Source organism: Peromyscus maniculatus, chromosome 2, assembly GCF_049852395.1.
Source record: "Peromyscus maniculatus bairdii isolate BWxNUB_F1_BW_parent chromosome 2, HU_Pman_BW_mat_3.1, whole genome shotgun sequence".
Taxonomy (NCBI): Eukaryota; Metazoa; Chordata; class Mammalia; order Rodentia; family Cricetidae; genus Peromyscus; species Peromyscus maniculatus.
The window spans coordinates 160,741,726-160,762,786 of NC_134853.1; the positions used below are offsets into that span (position 1 = coordinate 160,741,726).

The 21,061-nt window shown below is 50.1% G+C and overlaps 1 protein-coding gene across 13 annotated transcripts in view; it reads right to left on the bottom strand.

The window, feature by feature from the left end:
• Fhad1 (forkhead associated phosphopeptide binding domain 1) overlaps nucleotides 1–21,061 on the bottom strand; it is a 124,382-nt gene that overhangs the window by 17,498 nt on the left and 85,823 nt on the right. For 7 of the 13 annotated variants that reach the window (XR_013049439.1, XM_015994336.3, XM_006975497.4 and 4 more), the window contains 8 exons: nucleotides 17,451–17,624; nucleotides 15,076–15,301; nucleotides 13,356–13,440; nucleotides 10,902–11,008; nucleotides 9,027–9,186; nucleotides 8,589–8,715; nucleotides 2,691–2,820; nucleotides 1,931–2,058 (listed from right to left, as the gene is read on the bottom strand). Coding sequence is in view for 10 of the 13 variants with exons in the window: in XM_015994336.3 (XP_015849822.3) it covers nucleotides 1,931–2,058; nucleotides 2,691–2,820; nucleotides 8,589–8,715; nucleotides 9,027–9,186; nucleotides 10,902–11,008; nucleotides 13,356–13,440; nucleotides 15,076–15,301; nucleotides 17,451–17,624 (1,137 nt within the window). In the remaining 3 variants the exon portion in view is untranslated. Of the gene's footprint in view, nucleotides 1–1,930; nucleotides 2,059–2,690; nucleotides 2,821–8,588; nucleotides 8,716–9,026; nucleotides 9,187–10,901; nucleotides 11,009–13,355; nucleotides 13,474–15,075; nucleotides 15,302–17,450; nucleotides 17,625–21,061 lie in introns of all 13 variants that reach the window. The other 6 variants (XR_013049438.1, XR_013049437.1, XM_076565612.1 and 3 more) reach the window with 1 other exon arrangement.

The following is a 21,061-nucleotide window of genomic DNA, read 5'->3' on the forward strand; positions in this document are numbered from 1 at the left end:
GTGTGTGTGTGTGTGTGTGTAGGCCAGAGGAAATTGGTTGTCCTGTTCTGTCACTCTTTACCAGCAGCCTAGCAAAGCCCCCGTGAGCCTCCTGCCTCCATCTCCCATAATGCTGGAGTTAGAGGTGGGTGTGCGCCATACCTGGCTTTTTCCTTGGGCACTGGGGATTTGAACTCAGATCCTCATGTTTGAAGAGCAAACCCATTGAGCGGTCTCCCCAGTCCTGACAAGGGGAGGGTCTTTGAGGATGACAGTAAATTAAGCAGAGTCCTCTGCACCCCTCTCCGGGACTCCCCCTTTTCATCCTTCTCTGTGGCCTGGCAGGGTGCCAGAAGAAGACAGCCAGGGACAGAGTACAGGCTCCCTCCTTCTGTATCGCTGTGACCTTGGATGAGGCACTTGGCTTCTGAAACCCTAATTCATAAACTGTCAAATAGGGACAGTGGACATGCTAAGGCCCAGCAAGGATTCACTGAGCAGGTGAAGGGCTCAGCTCAAGCCCAGCACAATCCACGGGGGCTTTTCTTCCTCCTTACTCTTATAATTCAAAAGGCTTGGAGGATCCTCCAACCTTGGAGGATCAAGGCTTTTAAAAACTGAGTCGGGCCTGGCGGTGGTGGCTCACGCCTTTAATCCCAGCACTCGGGAGGCAGAGCCAGGAGGATCTCTGTGAGTTCGAGGCCAGCCTGGGCTACCAAGTGAGTTCCAGGAGAGGCACAAAGCTACACAGAGAAACCCTGTCTCGAAAAACCAAAAAAAAAAAAAAAAAAAAAAAAAAAAAAACTGAGTCGGGAGGTCCCCTGCTGTGTAGAGGCAGTGGTGGGTCATGAGCAAGGGGAAGGCCTGTCTGGGAAGCACAGTCAGGCCATGAGATCCAGCTGACCTCCCATCTGGAGACTGTCCCTCCACACCCAACCCTGGAGACTGGGTGTGTGATTTTTATTAAGAAAACCAGCTCACTTCAAAGACCTTCTGCTCCAATGCTAATAAAAGCTCAGAAAGAGAATTAGATAGGATACTGGTTCACATAAGGTAACCTTGTTATTCATTCTAGAACCTTCCATGTGCTTCATTCCCAGTTGTGTCAGCTGGTATGTGGTCAGTGGGTCCTGTGATTGACACCGACCTGAGCTGTCCGTTGTCATGTGTCCATTAACTACTCAGTCTAACATCCTTTGGGTTATAAGGTCACTTCCAAAGTCACAATTACTCACTCCTGAGAATCTTGACATCTATGTGTCAAGATTCCTTGGATTATATTATTTAGGAATAACAGCTACCTATTATTTAGTCTAAATTCTGAGTCAGGCACTGGGGGGAAACATTCATAGAGTTATCTTGATTTTTGTTGTTGTTGTTGAGAGGGTCTGGTAGGCCTAAAATTTAGCATGTCCTCAAGTATGACCTGCACCCCTGCTCTTCCTGCCGATCCTCCTGAGTAGTCCTGGGATTACAGGTGTGTGTCGCCACACCTGGCAGCCTCGCTGGAGGACACACAGCATTCAGGCTGGACTCCGTTACAGGACCCTCTGGCCTCTCTCATCTCCACTTCCTTCCAACTGTATGTGTTCATGTCTTTCAGTTTAGAGGGAACAGCCGCCTTTGGCAAACTCATGGCATGGCCTCCTCCACCGGCCTGTTGGACATTTTCTGCAGGATGGGACATCTCATAGGAAGGGGACGAACCCTCTGTGCTTCAATGACCAATTTGGCCCAGAGTCAAAGCAATGACAAATATACTGTGCAGATGGAGGCCACTGTCTGTGCCAATATCTGATGACTCACTGGCGAGTGATGGAGACAGACACCTGCTCATCGGGGAGGCCCTGGCCCTGAACCTCCAACACACTGACTTGCAGCTCGGCTCACATCAGCCCTAATGCCCACCCTCTCATGCCAGTCACTGCAGAGGTAAATGATTTTTGGTTACCGATCGGATCTCTATTCTTGAGATTGGCGTCAGGTCAGGCTTTGCGTCTAATAATATTTTCTGTACATTTTTTTCCATTCTGAGGGTCTTTAGTTCTACGAACGATTCATTCACGTGGTCCTTATGATCTACAAAAGAAATAATTTAGACTCAGGAAGACATCATTTCACATCATCACTGCAGCTACGACTTACAGGACACTTACCACAGGACCGTTTTAATCCTCACGACCTCCCTGGCAGAAGAGGAAACCCAGGCCTAGAGAGATTAAATGATTTGCCGAAGTTCACACAGTCAGTGTAAGGCTTTGGCCACAAAGCTGTCACTGCAGAGGTGAACTTCACTTAAGGCCTTTCAGGCACAGAGATGAAGATGAGACTTGTACTGGGACACTTGGTGCCCAGTGCCTTGCTCAGCCCCCAGCTGCCCGTTCTGAGCCAATTCCAGCCTTTCTGAATGGGGTGCTCTAAGAGGCACCGCCGGGGCTCATCTTCAGGTCGCGTTAGACCATGACAAAGTTCCCACCAGGTCACAGCGAAATAAGGAGGAGGACAGTAGTGAGTTTTTCATGTCCTATTTATTTAACATCAGGGCCTGCGGTTGACTCTGAGGTGGGGGAGGGGACTGGCCCATCATTGTTAGTGTTATAATGTCCTTCCGATTACGAGATGATGGGGACATCCTGGCCAAGCAGCCAGTCCCCAGGGTGTCCACCAGGCTCTGGGGCCCCCAAGCTGGGACTAAGGAGCAGAGGACTTACTGGGAGAACGGCCCTTCTCCAGCTCTTTGATTCGTATCCGGAGTTCCGACAAGGCCTTTTTCTGCCGCTGAATGACTTCCTCGTGTCGAGACCCTTTGCACCTGGCCCCCAGGTCACTGAAGGACTGCTCCTGGAGACAGGGTGGTACAGACAGCAGCTCCATAAGGGTCCAGATATTTCCCTCAGATTCCCAGGGACATGAACAATTCCTGTTCAGCAGAAACCCTGTCATTCAGCACTTCTGGAAAATATCATAAGAGCTTCAGTAGAGAAGGGATTTAAACTTTTCATCACAAAAATCAAGTCCCATGTAGGAGGATTTCCAACTCTCCTTCCTACTTAGTGTCCTATAAATAAAGCATTCCCTTCTCTGCATCCTTTTATGTTTTTTCTAGTATTCTTTCATGTTTTCATCTCCATTTTTCTTCTTTTCTTTCTTTCCTTTTGAGACAGGGTCTCTCTGTGTAGCCCTGGCTCTCCTGGAACTTACTATGTAGAGTCAGGCTGGCCTTGAACTCAGAGATCCATCAGAGTCTCGAGTGCTGGGATTAAAGGTGTGTGTGTCAACACGTCCAACTTTGGGTCTCCATGTGTTAAAAGTCTGATCTTGTTCTGAATAGTAACTTTTTAAAAAGAATTATTTACTATTATTATTATTATTATTATTAATTTCCAGATAGGGTTTCTCTGCATAGTTTTTGGTGCCTGTCCTGGATCTCACTCTGTAGACCAGGTTGGCCTCGAACTCACAGAGATCCTCCTGCCTCTGCCTCCTGAGTGCTGGGATTAAAGGTGTGCACCACCATGCCCAGCAAGAATTATTTTTATTACTTCTAAAATTGTGTGTGTGTGTGTGTGTGTGTGTGAAGCCCAGAAGAGAGCATCAGGTCCCATGGAGGTGGTTGTGGGTGCTGGGAACAGAATTCAAGTCCTGTGCCAGAGCCACAGGTGAACTTAACTGTTAAGCCGTCTCTGCAGCCTCTCCAGTTCTACTCCAGGGGAGGGGATTTTACTGTTTTCTTTTCCTGTGGTGCTGAGGTTGGAACCCAGTTTTTGCTTTGTTGCTCAGCTGTATGCCCAGCCCCAGAAGAGCATATTAGATGAGACTTCCTTTTACAGGGGTAAGAAGGATGGTTTTCTCCTGTTTGCTTCAGGGGAACTGGACAGCCTGGCACTTGAGTGGTCTGGAGAGATCTCTCTCTGCGACTCCAGGATCTCTAGAGTGGCAGGTCCAGCAGAACTTTCTGTGACAACAGGATGTCCCATACCTGCCTCATACAGTATGATAACTCCTAACCCCATGGGACCGTTAGAGACTAGAGTGAGGTTTACCCAGGGCACAGACAAGGAAGGTCTTTGAAGGTCATGCTCCTTTTAAGGATGAATTCAGAAGAATTTAGGTTTTTTTTTTCCTCTAGAAAAATGAGGAGATGCACCCCAGTAACGCAGAGTGCTTCCCCAGCATACACAAAGCCCTGAGCTCCATCCCCAGCACGGTAGAAACTGAGTGAGGGGGCACATGTCTGCGATCCCAGCACCTGGGAGGACATGGAAGGATCGATCAGAAGTTCAAGGTCCTTCCTGGCTACATAGTGAGTCTGAGGCCAGGCTGGGTGACACAAGATCCTGTCTCGGTTCTCTCATCACTCATTCAATCATTCATTCATTTATGCCACACTTCGGACTGCTAAGCTTGCTCTAGGCTCCGAGGCTCCATCAGTGAGCGACTCTTGCTGTCCTGGATTTTGTGCCTCAGTGTGAGGAGACAGACAGTGGGGAGGGTAAACAGGGAGAGACGCAGTGAGCAGTGACGAAGGTTAAGCAGATAATTAAGTGGGGACCTGGGATGGGGTGCCGCAAGTGACTTTCAGTTGTCAGATAGTTGCTAGGGGAAGACCTCAGCCAAACCGGCAAGAATGGGAAGAGACTAACGATCTCTCTTCCATAACTATTTTTAAAATAGCAACTTTTGGTTCATTTTTAGATTACAGATATAGATAATGAAGATAACATATACATAAGATGAAGTGAACTAAAATTATTAAAATTTTATATAGTTAGGCAGCTCGGTCTCTATTTCTTTTTCTTTTTTCTTTTTTTAAAATGTTTTTCCTTTTGAAATTTTTCTTTGAGACAGGATCTCACGTGACCCAGGTTGCCCTCAAACTTTCTATGTCACCAAAGATGACCTTGATCTCCTGGTCCTCTTGTCTCCACCTCCTGTATGCTGGGATTTCAGGCATATACTGCCATGCTTAGTTTCTGTGCTATTACCGTCTAGGCTCAAGGCTTTGTGTGCTCTGTCAGCGCTCTGCCAACTGAGCCACATGCCCAGCCCCGGCTCTGTTCCTAGGTATATATGCATCTGTCTATCAAACCATCACTAGCAACCCATATTCTCATTCATATTCATTGCCTCCCCACCCCCTCCCCCCCACTCTAGACACTGTTCCAGGCACCTCCATCAAAGAGCCAAGCTAAGCTCTGCCGTGGATCTGAACTTGGTGCACCAGACAGATGATGAGCAGTTCGGCATATTAGACACCCTAGCATCAGCGAGTGAGAAATCCACCCACAGACAGAGCAGAGGCCAGGAAGAGAGAGTCATCTGTTCTTCCTCTGCTGACTCTGGTTGCTTCTTTAAGGCCAATAGGATGGTGGGTCCCAGGCTTGGTGCTGGGCACACTGGCTCCCTAGGGGGTCTTCAAGGCCCTCAGGCCCCTTCAAGGCCCAGCAATGCTGTCTGAGGCCCCCATGGGAATGTTCCCCTCCCTTCCACATTTCTGTCACACTATTACTCCCTGCCGACTCTGCTTCAGATTTCTCCTTGTGGAGGCCTCTTCCCGCCAGTCTGAGAGAACCTCTTTCCCAGGATGCTCTTGTCTATTGTCCTGGTCAGGTTTGTTTGTTTGTTTTTTGGTCACTGGACACAAACCATGGTCATTTGGGAAGAGGGAACCTCAATTAAGAAAATGCCTCTATCAGATCGGCCTGTGAGCAAGTCTGTGGGGGCATTTTCTAGATTAATGATTGATGTGGGAGGGTCCAGCCACTGCGGATAGTGCTACCCCTGGGCGGGTAGGTGGTTCTGGGGTGGATAAGAAAGCAGGGTGAGCAAGCCAGGAAGCAGCACCCCTCCACGGCCTGTGCGTCACTTCCAGCCTCCAGGCTCCTGTCTCGAGTTCCTGCCCCGACTTCCTCCATGATGAACTGTAAGCTGTAAGATGAAATGAACCTTCCTTCCCTGAGTTGTTTTTGGTCAGAGTGTTTATCACAGCGATAGAAAACTAGCTGGGACAGTCTCAAGTCCTGCCATAAGAGTTCCTCAAGTCACTTGACCCCGCCTCGTCACGAGGATATTTTATTCTATTCGAACTTTCTGTTTCCTCCTTTCCCACACACAGGCTCCATGAGGGCAAAGCATGCCTCCTGTGGAGACTGTGGTCCTCCCAGGCCTGAGCACGGTGCTCAGCATGTGCAAAGTCTGGAAGCAGTGAGGGGCCTTCCCCAGCTTCTGATCCTGCCAGGGCTGCCTGGTGGGGGAGGGGACCTAACTAGTCTGCTGTATTGCCCTGAAGCTGGACCACCTCAGGGCTTGCTTCTGTATAGGTCCCGTTCCTCTGCTGGAGGGCATCTGTCTGTCCTGGAAGGAGCCAGCTGAAGGCTCCCTCCCGGAGAGAAGCAGACAGATGCTGCGCTGGGCCGGAGGACAGGCTCAGCAGCCGGGCCAGACTCCCCTGGTCCTTCATGGGAGAGGAAGCACCATGTGACCCCTCCTCACCCTCCTCTGGGAACTCTCTTACTGAGAGAGGACACGGATTCTTTCTCACACAACTCTTGAGCCCTCTGACCCTCTCTGGCGCCGGAAACAGGAAGTAGCTTGGGTGAGGACCACTGTTCCAAGAAGGGATGCTTTTTGCCTTTTATCTTGTGTCCTCCTCCCCCATCAGCCTCAACTTTGAGACAGAAACTAAAAGTCACCATTCAGCAGGTCTCCCCATGGAACACATGTAGGGTGTGTGTGTGGGAGGGGGGGGTGCACGCGCGCGCGCGCACACACACTTGTGCTTGTGCACTGGTGTGTGTGGGGCACCCATGAACCTTCCCCTGTCTTTAGCACAAGGCCTGATACACAGCAGGTGCTCACAGTCGCTGTGGGTCAGGTCCTGCTTTGATGGCTCAGGATTCCAACAGGAGTGACTGACATTTCCTGCTGCCCAGTGGAGCCTCCAGACACCTGGGCCATTGCATTCCTCCTCCTCCTCCTCCTGGTTGCCCTGAGCAACGGGATCCCCTTCTATTAAAGTGCTCTGGACAGCACTCAGTGCCAGGGGCAGCTGGCTGGACCTCCAGCCCTTTCATCCTGGCTGTCTGAAGCCCTGGCTGGCTGCTGTCTGGCAGGGCTAGTGTCTTGGTTGACGTATTTGGCCTTGTTTCTTTTGCAGATGATTCATTATCTGGCTTCCCAAAGTGAAAAGAAAAGGTTGTCCTGGACTGGACTCTAGGAATCGGAGGCTTCAAGGAACCAGCATGCCCCATGATGATGGCAAATGCCACGGTACTGGGCATGGGGGCAGCGTGTGAATCAGCCTTGAGGACCACCTGATGGAGGCTGTTCTCACTCAGACATGTTTCCTGCAGGATGAGCATCTGGGACTTCCGGTCAGTCACACAGGGAGACCTTATCCAGCGATGCCATGGTCTCTGTGTGTGTGTGTGTGTGGAGGGTGGGGCGTGTCACATTAACCGCACGGTTCTCTGGGAAGGTCATTTGGTTCTGTGCCATACAATTTAGGAAGCCCCTTGGCCCCAGCAACTTCACAGCCAACAGGAGTTCTACATATGGGCAACTTAGACTAAATACAGCACCAGGTTAGGGGAGACACAGCTGAAATCCCCATCATCTGGGGACTGGCTGCTGGATGAAACGGACACAAAGTGGGATTCTAAGCAGCTGTTTACACAAACAAAGTGGATTTTTACAGACTTAGTTGACAAGATGTCATCAGATAGTGTTTGTGGGCTGGGGAGACGGGCTCAGTGGTTAAGAGCACTTTACAAGCATTAGGGAACTGAGTTCAGGATCTCCAGCACCCATTTAAAAAAGCTAAGCATGGCTGCATGCACCTGTAACCCCAAACTGGTGGGGACTAGGGGCAGGTGGGCATGGAAATAGGAGGATAATTGTAGCTTGCTCACCAGCTCTGCAGGAAAAATAAAATGATACACTCAAGGTTCAGCAAGGGACCCTGTCTCAAGTGTGGTAAGACAATAGAGCCAGAGAGTCAATAACTGATGCTGATGTCCTCTTTTGGTCTCCACACATGCGTATCTCACACACACACACACACACACACACACACACACACACACACACACACACACACACACGAGAGAGAGAGAGAGAGAGAGAGAGAGAGAGAGAGAGAGAGAGAGAGAGAGAGATTAATAAAAAAAGTAGCAGAAAATTTCCTACCAGATGTGTTTGTGGGTATGCATAAATAAAATGTATTTCCCAACCACTCTTTGAAGGGGGACTGTCACTCTCAGAGGAGGGAACTGGTGTATAGTGACCTCCTTAGGCCCACAGACTTTCTATGATGAGGGGCTGGGATTTGAACCCAGGACAACTTGATCCAAGGTGGACAGTCAACCGCTACCCAAACACTACTACAATTCATGATCGTAGAAAGACCTGGTTGTCTCAGAGGAGAGAACAGCTGGTACTGTCTCCACTGTTGACAGTGTAACCATGGAGACTGTGATCATGGGGCAGGACTCTGTCTTACTTTGTCGTTTCATGGGAATGAGCAATACTTTTAGAAGCCTTTAGCCCTTGGGTTTTTGATTGCCACCCAAAGCCTGGACTTGCCCGGAGCCCCAGTCACAGACACTGACCTCTTGGAAGCTGGAGAATGTATCTGGGTGAACTGGTTCTATCTGCAAAGAGATGTCACACTTCTGGTTCAGATTCCTAGGCTTCTGCTCCACGCTCAGGTGGGGTCTATGTTTCTCTTGGGAAGTCCTGGGGCAGAGAGGGACGTCATGGGTGTCAGGCAGCTCCGGTTTCACGGACCTTTGCCTCCCTCCGTAACCTGGAGGTAAAACTATTTTCACAGGCGACTGGAGACTTTCAGACTTCCTGTATTTAAGCTGAGCCCAGTCACCTGGGAGAATAATGCCCATTCCAGAACAAAGCACAGCCCTGTTTTCATCAATGAGTCTCTGAAGCAATGAAACACTCATTCACTCACCCAATTCAACCAGCATTTACTGAGCCCTCCCTCTGTGCCAGAGGCCTTGGGGTGGTCATGCCACACGGACCCCTTCCCACACCTGAGCGTCTCCCTGAGGACCTTCAGTTCCCTGTCTTTCTTCTCCACCAGGCCGTTGGTCTGGGCCACCTTCGCTTTGAGCATGCTCAGCTCTTTGTTCTGCTGCTGCACCAGGGCCACGTGTCGCTCCAGCTCCATCTTCTGCTTCTCATTCAGCTCCCCTGGGAGTGACAGGAAGTTGGTTTTCCACCTCAGACCTCTGTCATGGCCTATGTGGCAGCCCTATGAGAGCCGTGAGGCAGGTCTGTCCCAGGGTTCTCAGGGCGCTCAGGTGCCCCCAGGAGCTCTGCCAGAGCCTCAGCATGTGCCAGTGGGTGGCACAGTAAGGCCCTTGCTTCTGCCTCACTACAGGGTTACACCAGCAGCCGCTGTCAGGGCCCTACCCATGTCCCCCTGGTCTTTTAGGGCACTCTGGTCCATGTTCAGCTACCTGCTTCTGAGTCTTTTTGTTTATTTTTTTGTTTTCTGACAGGGTCTCATGGATTCTAGGCTGGTCTCCAACTCTTTATAGCCGACAATGACCTTCAGCCTTCTGACCTCCCCATCTCCACCTCCTCAGTGGCGGGATCACAGGTGTGTGACACCAGCCCACTTTCATTTAGTGCTGGGACTTGAACCCAGGGCCTCAATGTAGGCTAGGTAAGCACTCCAGCTGAACCACATACCCAGCTGCCTCTGTATCTTTTGGCCCAGGGGTGTTCTCAGGCCCCCGGAGTCTTCTGGGCTACACTGGGTACAACAGTGTTCCGTCCACACCTGGCACAGACAGCTGCCCCCGCCCCTAGCTCTCTCTGGCAGCATTAGTTCTGGGTCCCTCAGTGCCCTCTCGATCGACAGCCTACCACACTTCATTTTCTTTCCCTCTGCCTCAAGCTCTAGCTCACTGTCGGCGTTTACTGGGGTTATGGCGTGAACAGACAGGCTGTGGTGGAGGTCCAGGTTTAGAGTCCGCTGTTGGGAGAACCCACACTAAGACCTTTGCATTGCCTTAAGACTTCACTTGCAGATTACAGGGGAATTACCGTTGGCACCCCCACTTCACAGATTCGGACACCGCGGTTCAGAAAGGTAGAGTCTTGTCAAGGACCTAATGGGGATCAGGTTCTGGAATTGGGTTCTGACTCACTGTATTCTCTATTATTACTTTCCTTCCTATTGAAAACCATTGGGATGGCTTCAGGGAGGAAACAGGCCTGAGGGTTTGGGGATGTCAGAGGCTGGGTGAAACAGTCTCCCTCCCTCCCTCCTCCCCTCCCTCCCTCCTGCTCTCCTTTTTCCACCTCCCACTTCTGGAATCTAGTTTTGTTACCTCTCAAGTCCTATCTGCCTGGACTTTTTGTCCTGCCAGAGGCTGGGGATGGGAAAGAGAAGGAGTCGTTTGAAGCAAGAGGAAGGATGGAGAAGCACATGCAGGAGGGGCTGAGCCCGGCTGTGCGTCCGTCCATGCAGGAGGGTGTGTGTGACAGCCGGCTTTCTCTTCCCTACCCTGGGTGGCTGATGAGGAAGGGGGTGTGTGGTCTTTTTGCATGATGATGAGGAGGCTTGTGAAGCCCCTTCACACTGCACCCAGGCTCCTGCAAAGGGCCCAGCCCTGGGGGAACCTCACTACTGCCCTCCTAGGGGTGAGAATAAGCTGCAGCAGAAGATGATGTTGACCCTCAAGGTCCACCAGGTGAGTATAACCCGGGGTGACAGGTCACACAGGAAAGCAGGACGATGTTGACCCTCAAGGTCCACCAGGTGAGTGTGACCCAGAGTGACAGGTCACGCAGGAAAGCAGGTCCACAAGGGGCTTTGAGACCAAAGCTGCTAACTCTGCTGTCCCTTCCTTCCTGAGAGGGCCAGGGAGTCAAGTGACCCAGGAACTCATACCAACCTCTCAGGTCTGACATCCTGCCATGGGCTTCATTGAGGTCTGTCCTCAGCCTCATGATGACCTCCTGCTGAGACAGGATTTCCTTCTGAGCAGCTAGTAAGTCATCTCTGTAGTGAAAACACAAACAAACAAACAAAACAACAGGCCGAATCAGCTGTGTTCAACTTCTCTGGTGACTCCTGAGGGGGCTGAGAAGGGGCCCAGAGAAAAGGCTCCAAATGCCCAGGACCTTGGGACCCCAGCGCTGCTGGGGGACAGGCAGCCTTCAAATACTCGAAAAGAACATCATTTTGATGTACTCAGCACACTCTGAGAAAGAACAAAGGGTCTGGTTGGGCTGGGCTGAGGTCTACTGTGTCTCTAGTGAGGGTGTCATCTGGTCCTGCATGGGACCTGTCAGCATAGATAGGCCAGTGATTTTGTGGAAAGAGGGTGGCAGACCTCGGTGCGGGGGGATGGGGGGGTCGGGGTTCAGGACTTCCAGGAGGATGGGGAAGGAGAGGAGGAGACAACGAAAGCTTTGTTTGTTCCCTGGCATGCTGGGATCCTGGGCACTGGACCAGAATGAAGGAGGTGCAGGAATGGTAAGGACAGACGGCACGTTAGACTCCACAAGAACTGCTGTTCTCGTTGGAGGGGTGTTCCACAGGACAGGCACTCTTTAGGGACCACAGCATGTAGGCCTAAGGAGGCAAAAGTTAATGGAAGCTGGGTTGTGTTTTTGAGGGAGTACGAGGGACCTGGATGGGATACACACTTCTGTGTGCAGTTGTATTAGGGGAAGAATGTATGGAGTAGAAGGCAGTATTGAAGTCTGTCACTTGTCACTCTCTAGCGAGCTCAGAGGTTTTGGTGGCCCAGGCCCTTTACACACACACACACACACACACACACACACACACACACACACACACACACACACACACGTATGAGACAGAGGCACCCACTAAAAAATATTTTTAGGGTTGGGGATTGAGCTCAGTGGTAGAGTGCTTGCTTAGCAAGCACAAGTCCTTGGGTTCGATCCTCAGCTCAAAAAAAAAAGTTTATATATGTATATATATACACACACATAACATGGGTGTGGTGATATATTGTGTACCCTAATAAAATTTGCCAGAAGATCAGAGAACAGAACAAGCCACTAGATTAAACATAGAGGCCAGGCTGTGGTGGCACACACCTTTAATCCTAGCACTCAGGAGGCAGAGATCTGTCTGGAGTTCAAAACCACCCTGGACTACATGAGATTGACCCAGTCCAGGAGAGAAATAGAGCCAGGCAGTGGTGGCACACACCTTAATCCCAGTAATTTGGGAAGCATACATGTCATTAATCCCAGCACTAGAAAGGAAGTAATACGGTGGGCAGAGAAAGGTATGTACATAAGGCATGAGGAGACAGGAACCAAGGCTTTTGGGCTGAGAAAGGCTTTTCCGACTGAGGAGTCCTAGAGGTAAGAGGTGGTGGCTGTGGCTTGTTCCTTTGTCTCTCTGATCTTCAGGCTTATTTTATTAGGGTACACAATATATCACCACACATGGGTGCCTCCGTTTTTCTTGGATTGAAGATTTAACACCTCCTTGTTCACATACTGCTCTGCAGAAGCCTTCTGGATTATTCTCTTCATCGCTTGTTTAATTTTTGGTGGTACTAAATCCACCCCAGGGCCTCCCACGTGTAAGTACTCTATCACTGAGCTACATTCCAAGGCCCTGTTTTGTGTTTTGGAGTCATTCCATAGCCCGGGATGGCCTCCTGTGTATGCGCCTGAGCACTGGGATCACAGGTGTGTGCCATCACACCTGGACACGGATAGGCTTTGTTTTTTCAAAAACTGTTAGTTCCTTGAGGCTCCATAGACTCCTTGACTGTTAAGGTTGGAGAGGAGAATTCGTTAGTTAGGGTCACTTGGTGCAATCCTTTTTTTCCTCCTTATATTTTATTTATTTATTTTGTATGTGTGTATGGGCCATGCTGCGCTTGTGGGAGTCAGAGGACAGCTCCAGAGACTGTTCTCTTTCCACCATGTGGGTTCTGGGGATCGGATTGGGGTTGTCAGTCTTGGCAGCGAGTCCCCTTACCATCTCACAACCTTCCCAGAACTCTGCCCTGTAAGTGGTCTCCACTGGCAGCATGGATCATAAGAATGAGATCTTCCGGGGGTCGGGGTGGTAGTTCAGGGAGGAAAGCGAATCACAGCGCCTGCGCACAGTCACCAAGCTGCAGGCGCGCACCTCCTACAAATGTCGCCGCTCAGGGAGGCAGCCCAACTCCCCCAGGGCTGCAAGACCACCAGGGGTGGACTTGTGATCTGAGCAGACAGCTGCCTGGATCTCCCCACCACATCATCCTCACTTGCAACAGGAACTGGGAAATCTAAGCAACCTCGAGAACACAGACCTGGCCATGTTCCTGCTCCTCCAGTGCCCTGGGACCCTCCTTGGTACTCACATCAGGTGGTCACACGCTGCTTCTTTGGTACTGCTGTCCAGCGGGGGGATTTCTGCGGGCTCCTGGGGCACTTCCTCCTTTTGAACTGCATCAGAGGGATGTGTCAGCATCATCACAGCTGAGGATAACTCTGAACTTCTGATCCCCCTGCCTCCACCCCCCCCCCCCAGTGCTGAGATTACAGGCATGTATCACTGGATCCCATTTATGTGCTGACAGATTGAACCTAGAGTTTCCTGCATGAGAGGCCAAGACTGAACCAACTGAGCCATACCCCCAACTTTGCACACCCCTTGTCTCTTGACATGTGATCCCCGGGGCTCTCTCAGGACTCTGCTGGCAAGGCCATCACCAGAAGCAGAGCTTCCACCTTGAACCTAACCTCTGACTAAACTCCTTTCCTTACTTGCCCACTCATGGAACTGGGCCAGCAACAATGGAGAATGGGCTAATACGACGAAGAGCTCTTCCTGGCTACTGAGTGAGGCAGGGGTCACCAGCGACATTTACAGACAAGGAAGCAGTATGAGGATGAGTGGTCTGACGGCAATGGACCGGCCAAGCTTCAAGAGCTGCAGCCTTATTGGTGGGTCACACCACCTGCCCTTTTCTCTTTCTAGTGAAAAAAATCTTTAAAGAATTCATGGTTTCTGGCTTCCCATCTTCCCCGCTGACTCCTTAGTCCACTGTCCTCTGCTTTTCAACTTTTACTCAGTCGTTTACTCACTCAACAAACGCTTGTTTGATGCCTGCTTTATGGCGGACACTTATCTAAGGGCGGAAATGACAAAGACACTGTCACCCTCAGGACCCACTGAGTATCCTCACTCTTACCTGGATTCTGGCTTAGGAGACAGAGCCTGCTCTGCGTCCTTGTTTGGAGTGGGGGGGGGGGAGCTCGCTTACCCCAAGTCACTGTCAGGGCCCTAACTCGGTTACTCACAGGGATAGCGGTTGGCTTGTCTATCATGGATCTCCATGATAGGAAGTTGGGGCATCATAGATGTTCAAGTAAGAGCAGAACAGGAATGGTACACGAGGCAAGCCTGAGGTCACCTACGTGTCTCCCACCAGAGGCTAGCTCTCCTCTGGGAGGACTTTGGCTATGTCTGGAGACACTTGGCCATGTGTGTGTGTGGGGGGGGGGACTGAGGCCAGTTGTGGAGGTCAGGGATGTAGCTAAAGCAGGCACCCTGCCCCCAAGCAAAGCTTATCCAGCGCCAAACACCAACAGTGCTGACGCTGAGACCTAGGGCCTGAGGCCTCGGCTTCCAGAACTTTCCACCCAGAGCTTAGTGTCTGTCATGAGTGACCCAGGTCATTTAGGGTGAGTGAGCCGCATAACTCTGATTGCTGTTTTTAGCTTCTTTGGGTTTATTTTGTAGGAGGCCAGTCCTGGCTGCCCAGGAGAGCTGTTAGTAAGGTCACAGCGGCCAGTGGCACAGAGAGGGCCCCAGATTGATGTTTTCATGTGGAAAAGACAACTCCACTAATAGCTCTGGCTGCCCGTGTGCCTCACCGGCTCACTGGGTTAGCATAAAGGATGTCCTAACTCATTGTTGTTGCTTTGGTTCCCTTAGGCCTCGGAGGGCTTCTAGCATCATGTGCACTGAGGAGCAAAAGGGGCCAACATAGAGTGAGGGAGCTCTTAGATGGGGCCCAGCCTGCGGCCACGCAGGAGCTTCTAGACACCAGGTTTCTCCCACAGCTCCAGCCCTACCTGGCTCATTGTCTTTTAGTGTTGCGATCTCCCCATCTATTTTCCTGTGGTGCTGAGTCACTTGGTAGAGCCTTTCCTCAAGGTTCACGATGGTCTGCGAGTGCTGTTTGATCTGTTCTTTGTACTCCATGATTTCCTCCTCGAAGCCGTGCTTCTGGGATTCCCGTTCATCCTGCAGGGCCTTCATCGACTGCTGCTGCAGCCTCAGCCGATCCTCTGTCATGATCTGGGGGAGCATTGAGGGAGATGTAGCCTCAGGAGCAGGATTAGATGGCAGCCATCTTCCTCCTTTGCATGCACTGGTGCTAGATGGCATCCTACCAGAGAGCCTCTGCACACATGTTCCTGCGGGCATCCTTCTCCCTTTCCTCCCTGTATGGCTGACCTGTCTGTCTTCCAGGTCTCGGCTCCAGCTAACATTACCTCCTTCAAGGAATCTTCCTGGACATGTGTTCATGGATGAGTCCCAGGCAATTTCTATTTCATTTGTTTTCTTTTTCCCGAGACCTTTATCAGCACCTGAAATGGTCTTGGTTTCTTGTTTTCTTTCCCCTGAGAGTCCCTCAGCCCCACATAGCGGAAGCCTTGCCCACAGCATCTAGACACAGATGTTTGATGAGAATTAATGAACGGGGTGTGCGGATGCTGGAGAGATGGCTCAGCAGTTGAGAGCACTGGCTGCTCTTCCAGAGACCTGGATTCGATTCCCAGCACCCACATGGTGGCTCACAACCATCTGTAACTTCGGTTTCAGAGGGTCCAACACCCTTTTCTGCCCTCCATAGGAACCAGGCACACATGTAGTGCACAGATATAGGCAAAACACGCATACATATAAAATAAAAATAGATGCATCTTTAAGAAAAGAATTAGTGAGCCGGGCGGTGGTGGCGCACGCCTTTAATCCCAGAACGCAGGAGGCAGAGGCAGGCAGATTTCTGTGAGTTCAAGGCCAGCCTGGTCTATAGAGCTATTCCAGGACAGCCAGGGCTACACAGAGAAACCGGTCTTGAAAAACCAACAAAACAAAACAAAAAACTCAACCCAAACCAACCAAATCAAACCAAACAAAAACAAAAACAAGAATTAGTGAATGGTTAAACAGTTGGATGAGAAAAAAAAAAGAAAAGCAAGCTGATGTGTATTTCTTTGTATGTGTGTGTGTGTCCTGTGCGTGGAGGTCAGGACAACCTTAGTGACATCCACCCCTTGTACTGAGACGGGGTCTCTTCCTGACCAGGAACTTACCATGTAGGCTAGGCTGGTCACTGAGCCCCAGGATCTGACAGTCTCTGTCTCCCCACTGCTGGGATTACAAGCGTGCACGCAATTCTTATCAACTAAAATGACCAACAAGCCTCTTGGACAGAAAAGCAGACCCCCCACCTGTGACCACCCTCTGCTTTCTGAGCCCTTTTGACGCCTCCACCCCAGCCCCTCCAGCCCCGTCTTCCTCCCTGCTCTCCCTTCTTGTGGATATGCTCAACAGCGGCCTCCCGGCTCTCCGTAAGTGTGGATGTTTCGCAATCTCTCCAGATCCCCAAATTCATTTTATTTAGAGACGGTCCTAATCAGGTTGCCCTGCTGGTCTTTGAACTCACTTTGTTGCCCAGGCAGACCTTGAATGTGTGTTTCTTTTCCCTCAGCCTCCAGGGTAGCTGGGATTACAACCCTGTATCACCAGGTCCAGCAAGATGATCTTTCTCAACAGGGGTGATTTTTGCCTCTAAGGGACATTTGGTAGGGTCTTTCTCAGCTGGGGGTAGGGAGAATGCTGTTTACTGTCCACAAAGCACAGGACAGTCCCTGAGAAGAAAGGTGCCTGGCCCGGAATGTCAGCAGCCGGAGGCTGGGCAGGCCAGGTCTCAACCTTGCCCACCCCCCACCCCTGCATTCTCCTGCCACTGTGTCATAGTTAGGATTTCTATAGCTGTGCTGACATACCGCAGACAAAAGGGATTTGTGGAGGAGAGGGTTCATTTCAGCTCCCCACTCTGAGGTCACCCTCCACTGCTGAGGGAAGTCAGGGCAGGAACTCAAGCAGGGCAGGAACCTGGAGGCAGGAGCTGATGCAGAGGCCATGGAAGGGTGCTGCTTACTGGCTTGCTCCCCCTCGGCTTGCTCGGCCTGTTTTCCTATAGAGCCCAGGATGAGAGGCGGCACTGCCCACAATCGAGCGGGGCCCTTCCACATCAGTCATCAATCATCAACCAAGAAAATGCAACCTAGGCTTTCCCGCAGGTCAGTCTGGAGGGGGCATTTTCTCAACTGCAGTTCCCCTTTCCCAGATGGCGTGTGTGTCAGGTTGCTAGAATACGAGCTAGCACACGCTGCGGTTCCGTGGGGGGAAGCTCACCGTTTTCAGATCAACCCACCATCTTTGTCTTGGTTGTTTCGAGCTCGGCTAACGTTTCTTTTAACTTGAGGGCAAGGTTCTCGGCTTTGAGACTCTCGGCTGTCTTCATCTGCTGCGCCTCGCCTAGCAGGGCCAGGGCGTCGTTTAATTTAGTATTTAAGATGTCCTCCTTTTGCCCCTTTAATTCTATCTCCTAGAAAACCAGCAAACACCAAATTAGCAACGGAATTAAATATTTATTCCTCTCCCCTTACTCCCTGAGCCGTTGGCAAGGACACAGACTCCAGTCTGTTGTGCTTCTTAAGTCCAAAGCCCAAGGATTTTCTGGAAGGCTCCAAGTACTGCAGAACTCTTTTTTTTTTTTTTTTTTTTTTTTTTTTTTTTTTTTTATCATCAGCGGAGACCTGTCTCCTTGATTTCTGGTCTTTGAGCTCCATTCTGTCACCCGGAGCCTTTGACTCAGTTTTATTTCTCTTTTATGAGACAGCCCTTTAAATATTTGAGGAGGGTTGGCATGTCTCTCTCTAAATCTGTTTTCCAGGATAAATGTGCTAAGTGCCTTCACCCTTCACCACATGACCTGCCCTGGAGACACTCTGTTCCCCCCTGCACTCCAGGTCCCTGGCCGGAAAGATCCCAGTTGCCAAGTCCTTGGCATAGCTTATGCATCCCCTGGAAACCCCTTTATCAGCCATCTTTATCACAATCCTCCTGTCCCCTTGGAGACCCTCCTCCAAGGACTGGAGAATGGGCTCCTGCCAGGCCCTATCCTGAGATCTCAAACATTTTTTTTTTAATGTGGATGTGAGTATGCATGGGTGCACATGTATGTACAGGTGTGTGTGTGTGTGTGTGTGTGTGTGTGTGTGTGTGTGTGTGTGTGTGGCGAGCATGGAGGCCCCAGGACAACCTCAGGTGTCTTTTGACACAGGGGCTCTCTCTAGCCTGGAGCTTATCAATTAGGCTAGACTAACTGGGCAGCGGACATCAGGAATCTTTGTTTTTGCCTCCCAGAGCTCTCTCTCCCATGCCCGGCTTTTCGATGTGGTTTCTGGGGACTGAACTCCGCTCATCATGCTTGCTTGGCTGAGCTACTACCATAGCCCCATGAATATAATCTCGAGACACAGTCCTGGGTGCTCTCACAAACTGCTGTTGCTAGTGTGGATCAGCTTATCATTTCCGGGTGGGGGGAGGGGGAGGTCAAGTGGCAGCAGGGACTGTGAGCGAGGATGCTTACATCCTGGGGACCAGCAGTTACCCTCACGGACAGCACTTTCTCCCAAGGATGGAGAGCAGAACATGCAATTGTTCAGCCAAGCATCTTTTACTTGTGTATTTATTTGTTGTTGTTATTATTATAATTGTTTTTTTAATGACAAAGTTGCAACAGCCCAGGCTGGTTTTTGAACTCATGAGTCTGTGTCTTGGCCTCCTGAGTGCTGGAATTACAGGCACATGCCACCAATCATTTCCTATACCCAGGAAAAGTGGGAAACAACCCAAACCTAACAGAGGGAGGGACCAACAACCCAGGGTCTGTCCCACCCAGGGCAGATCCAGGACATTCTTCTGTGACATGGAGATGTTTGAGAAATACCTAATGGATCAAAATAGTTCCTGGAGCAGTAGGCACTATTCCACTATTTTGGTAAGGAGTTAGCATCACCCACGGTTATCACCCACAGCACAAAGGCATCCCAGACAGCATCACATCCGAATGTCAGCGGTGATAGCTCTGCTCTGCAGAAGCAGCGTCAATGTTGAGGCTCTTCTGAGCGATTTCCTGTATTTGTCAAATACTCTAGAGGGAATGGAGCTCATTTGTGATCAGAAAAGAAAACAGGCACCTTTTGGAAAAAGAAAAATGCAAGCACTACTGCTCCCAGGCTGTCCCTGCACTCCACTGGGAATCACTTCCTGATCTTTGTGTCCGAGGCTTTGTGAGGGGCTTGACATCACATTGAGGGACTTCATGGGACAACTGACTTTGCCTAAGAGGACGTAGATACGGAGCCGCTTGTCACCTGATGCTCATAGATTCCTCCAGGTGTCCCTGAAAACCTGCACCATGAAGCTGGCCAGTGTGCGGTGAACGGCTGTCAGCCATCTTTGCTCCATTATCCACAGATACTGTAAAGGCCCAGGTCGGCCATCTTTACTTCATGCTCATAGGTCTAGAGAAGACTCGGTGTTGGCCAGCTTTGCTCCACACCCACAGAGCTGGAGCTGTTTTTCTTTTATATTTTCTCTTTTATCTGTTTGCCTGTGACATCAACTTATTATTATTATTATTATTATTATTAATATTATTATTTTTGAGACAGGGTTTCTCTGTGTATCCCTGGCTGTCCTGGAACTCACTCTGTAGACCAGGCTGGCCTGGAACTCAGAGATCTGCCTGCCTCTGCCTTCTGAGTGCTGGCATTAAAGGTGTGCGCCACCTTGGCCAGCTTGACATCAACTTTTTGATTGCTCTATTGTGAATACAAATAAAATTGTGTGCAAATAAGCTCTAGGTCTGAGTAGGGTTATTTTCCTTTCTTTCTTTCTTTCTTTCTTTCTTTCTTTCTTTCTTTCTTTCTTTCTTTCTTTCTTTCTTTCTTTCTTTCTTTCTTTCTTTCTTTCTTCTTTCTCTCTCTCTCTCTCTCTCTCTCTCTCTCTCTCTCTCTCTCTCTCTCTCTCTCTTTCCTCCCTCCCTCCCTCCCTCCCTTCCTCCCTCCCTTCCTTTGAGATAGGGTCCCATGTAGCTCAGGCTGGTTTTGAATTCCCTCAGTGGCTAAGAATGACCTTGAAGTCCTGATTCTCCTACCTCTAATTCCCAAGTGCTAGGATAACAGGTGTGTGCCATCAAGCCAGGTTTATGAGCTCCTGGGGATGGACTCACGGCTTCAGGCATACCTAGCAAGCACTCTACCAGCTGAGCTAAATGCCCTGGTTATCTTTCTGAAAGTGGCTATTCTGACAGCCTTGGAGTCTTCTCCTTCCATGTATCTGCTAGTTTTTTTTTTTTTTTAAATCTTCCTTTTGAAAACAACGGATGGAGAGACAGTGCAGTGGTTAAGAGCACTGGCTGCTTTCCCAGAGGACCCGGGTTTGATTCGATTCCCAGCACTCATATGGTAGGTAGCTTGCAAACATCTGTAACTCCAGCAATGGCCTCTTCTGGCCTCTGCTGGCACGAGACACATATGGTGATATTTTATTTTTACTGAAATGTGATTTTAATTTTATGTTAATAAATAAAGTTGCCCTGGGGTCAGAGCTATTAGAGCCATAGCAAGAGCGTGGTGGTTAGAAGAGCTAGGTAGATTTCTGTGTGTTCAGGGATACAGCCAGTATTGGAGACATATGCCTTTAAGACCTGGAGGGCGGTACTTACAGGCAGTGATGAGGCAGTCATGTGGTTGGGTTTACAACCAATGAGAAGGCAGAACAGAAAGACTATTTAAAGACAGACAAACAGGAAGAAGCTCTCTCGGGGAAGCTAGGAGCACTGCAGGAGGTAAGATTTTAGCTCTGAGCTCTGACCTCTCAGCTTTCTCTTTTACATTGGCTTTGTGTTTCTTATTTTAATAAGACGATTGGTTACATCTACAGACACACATGCAGGTTAAACACCCATACACA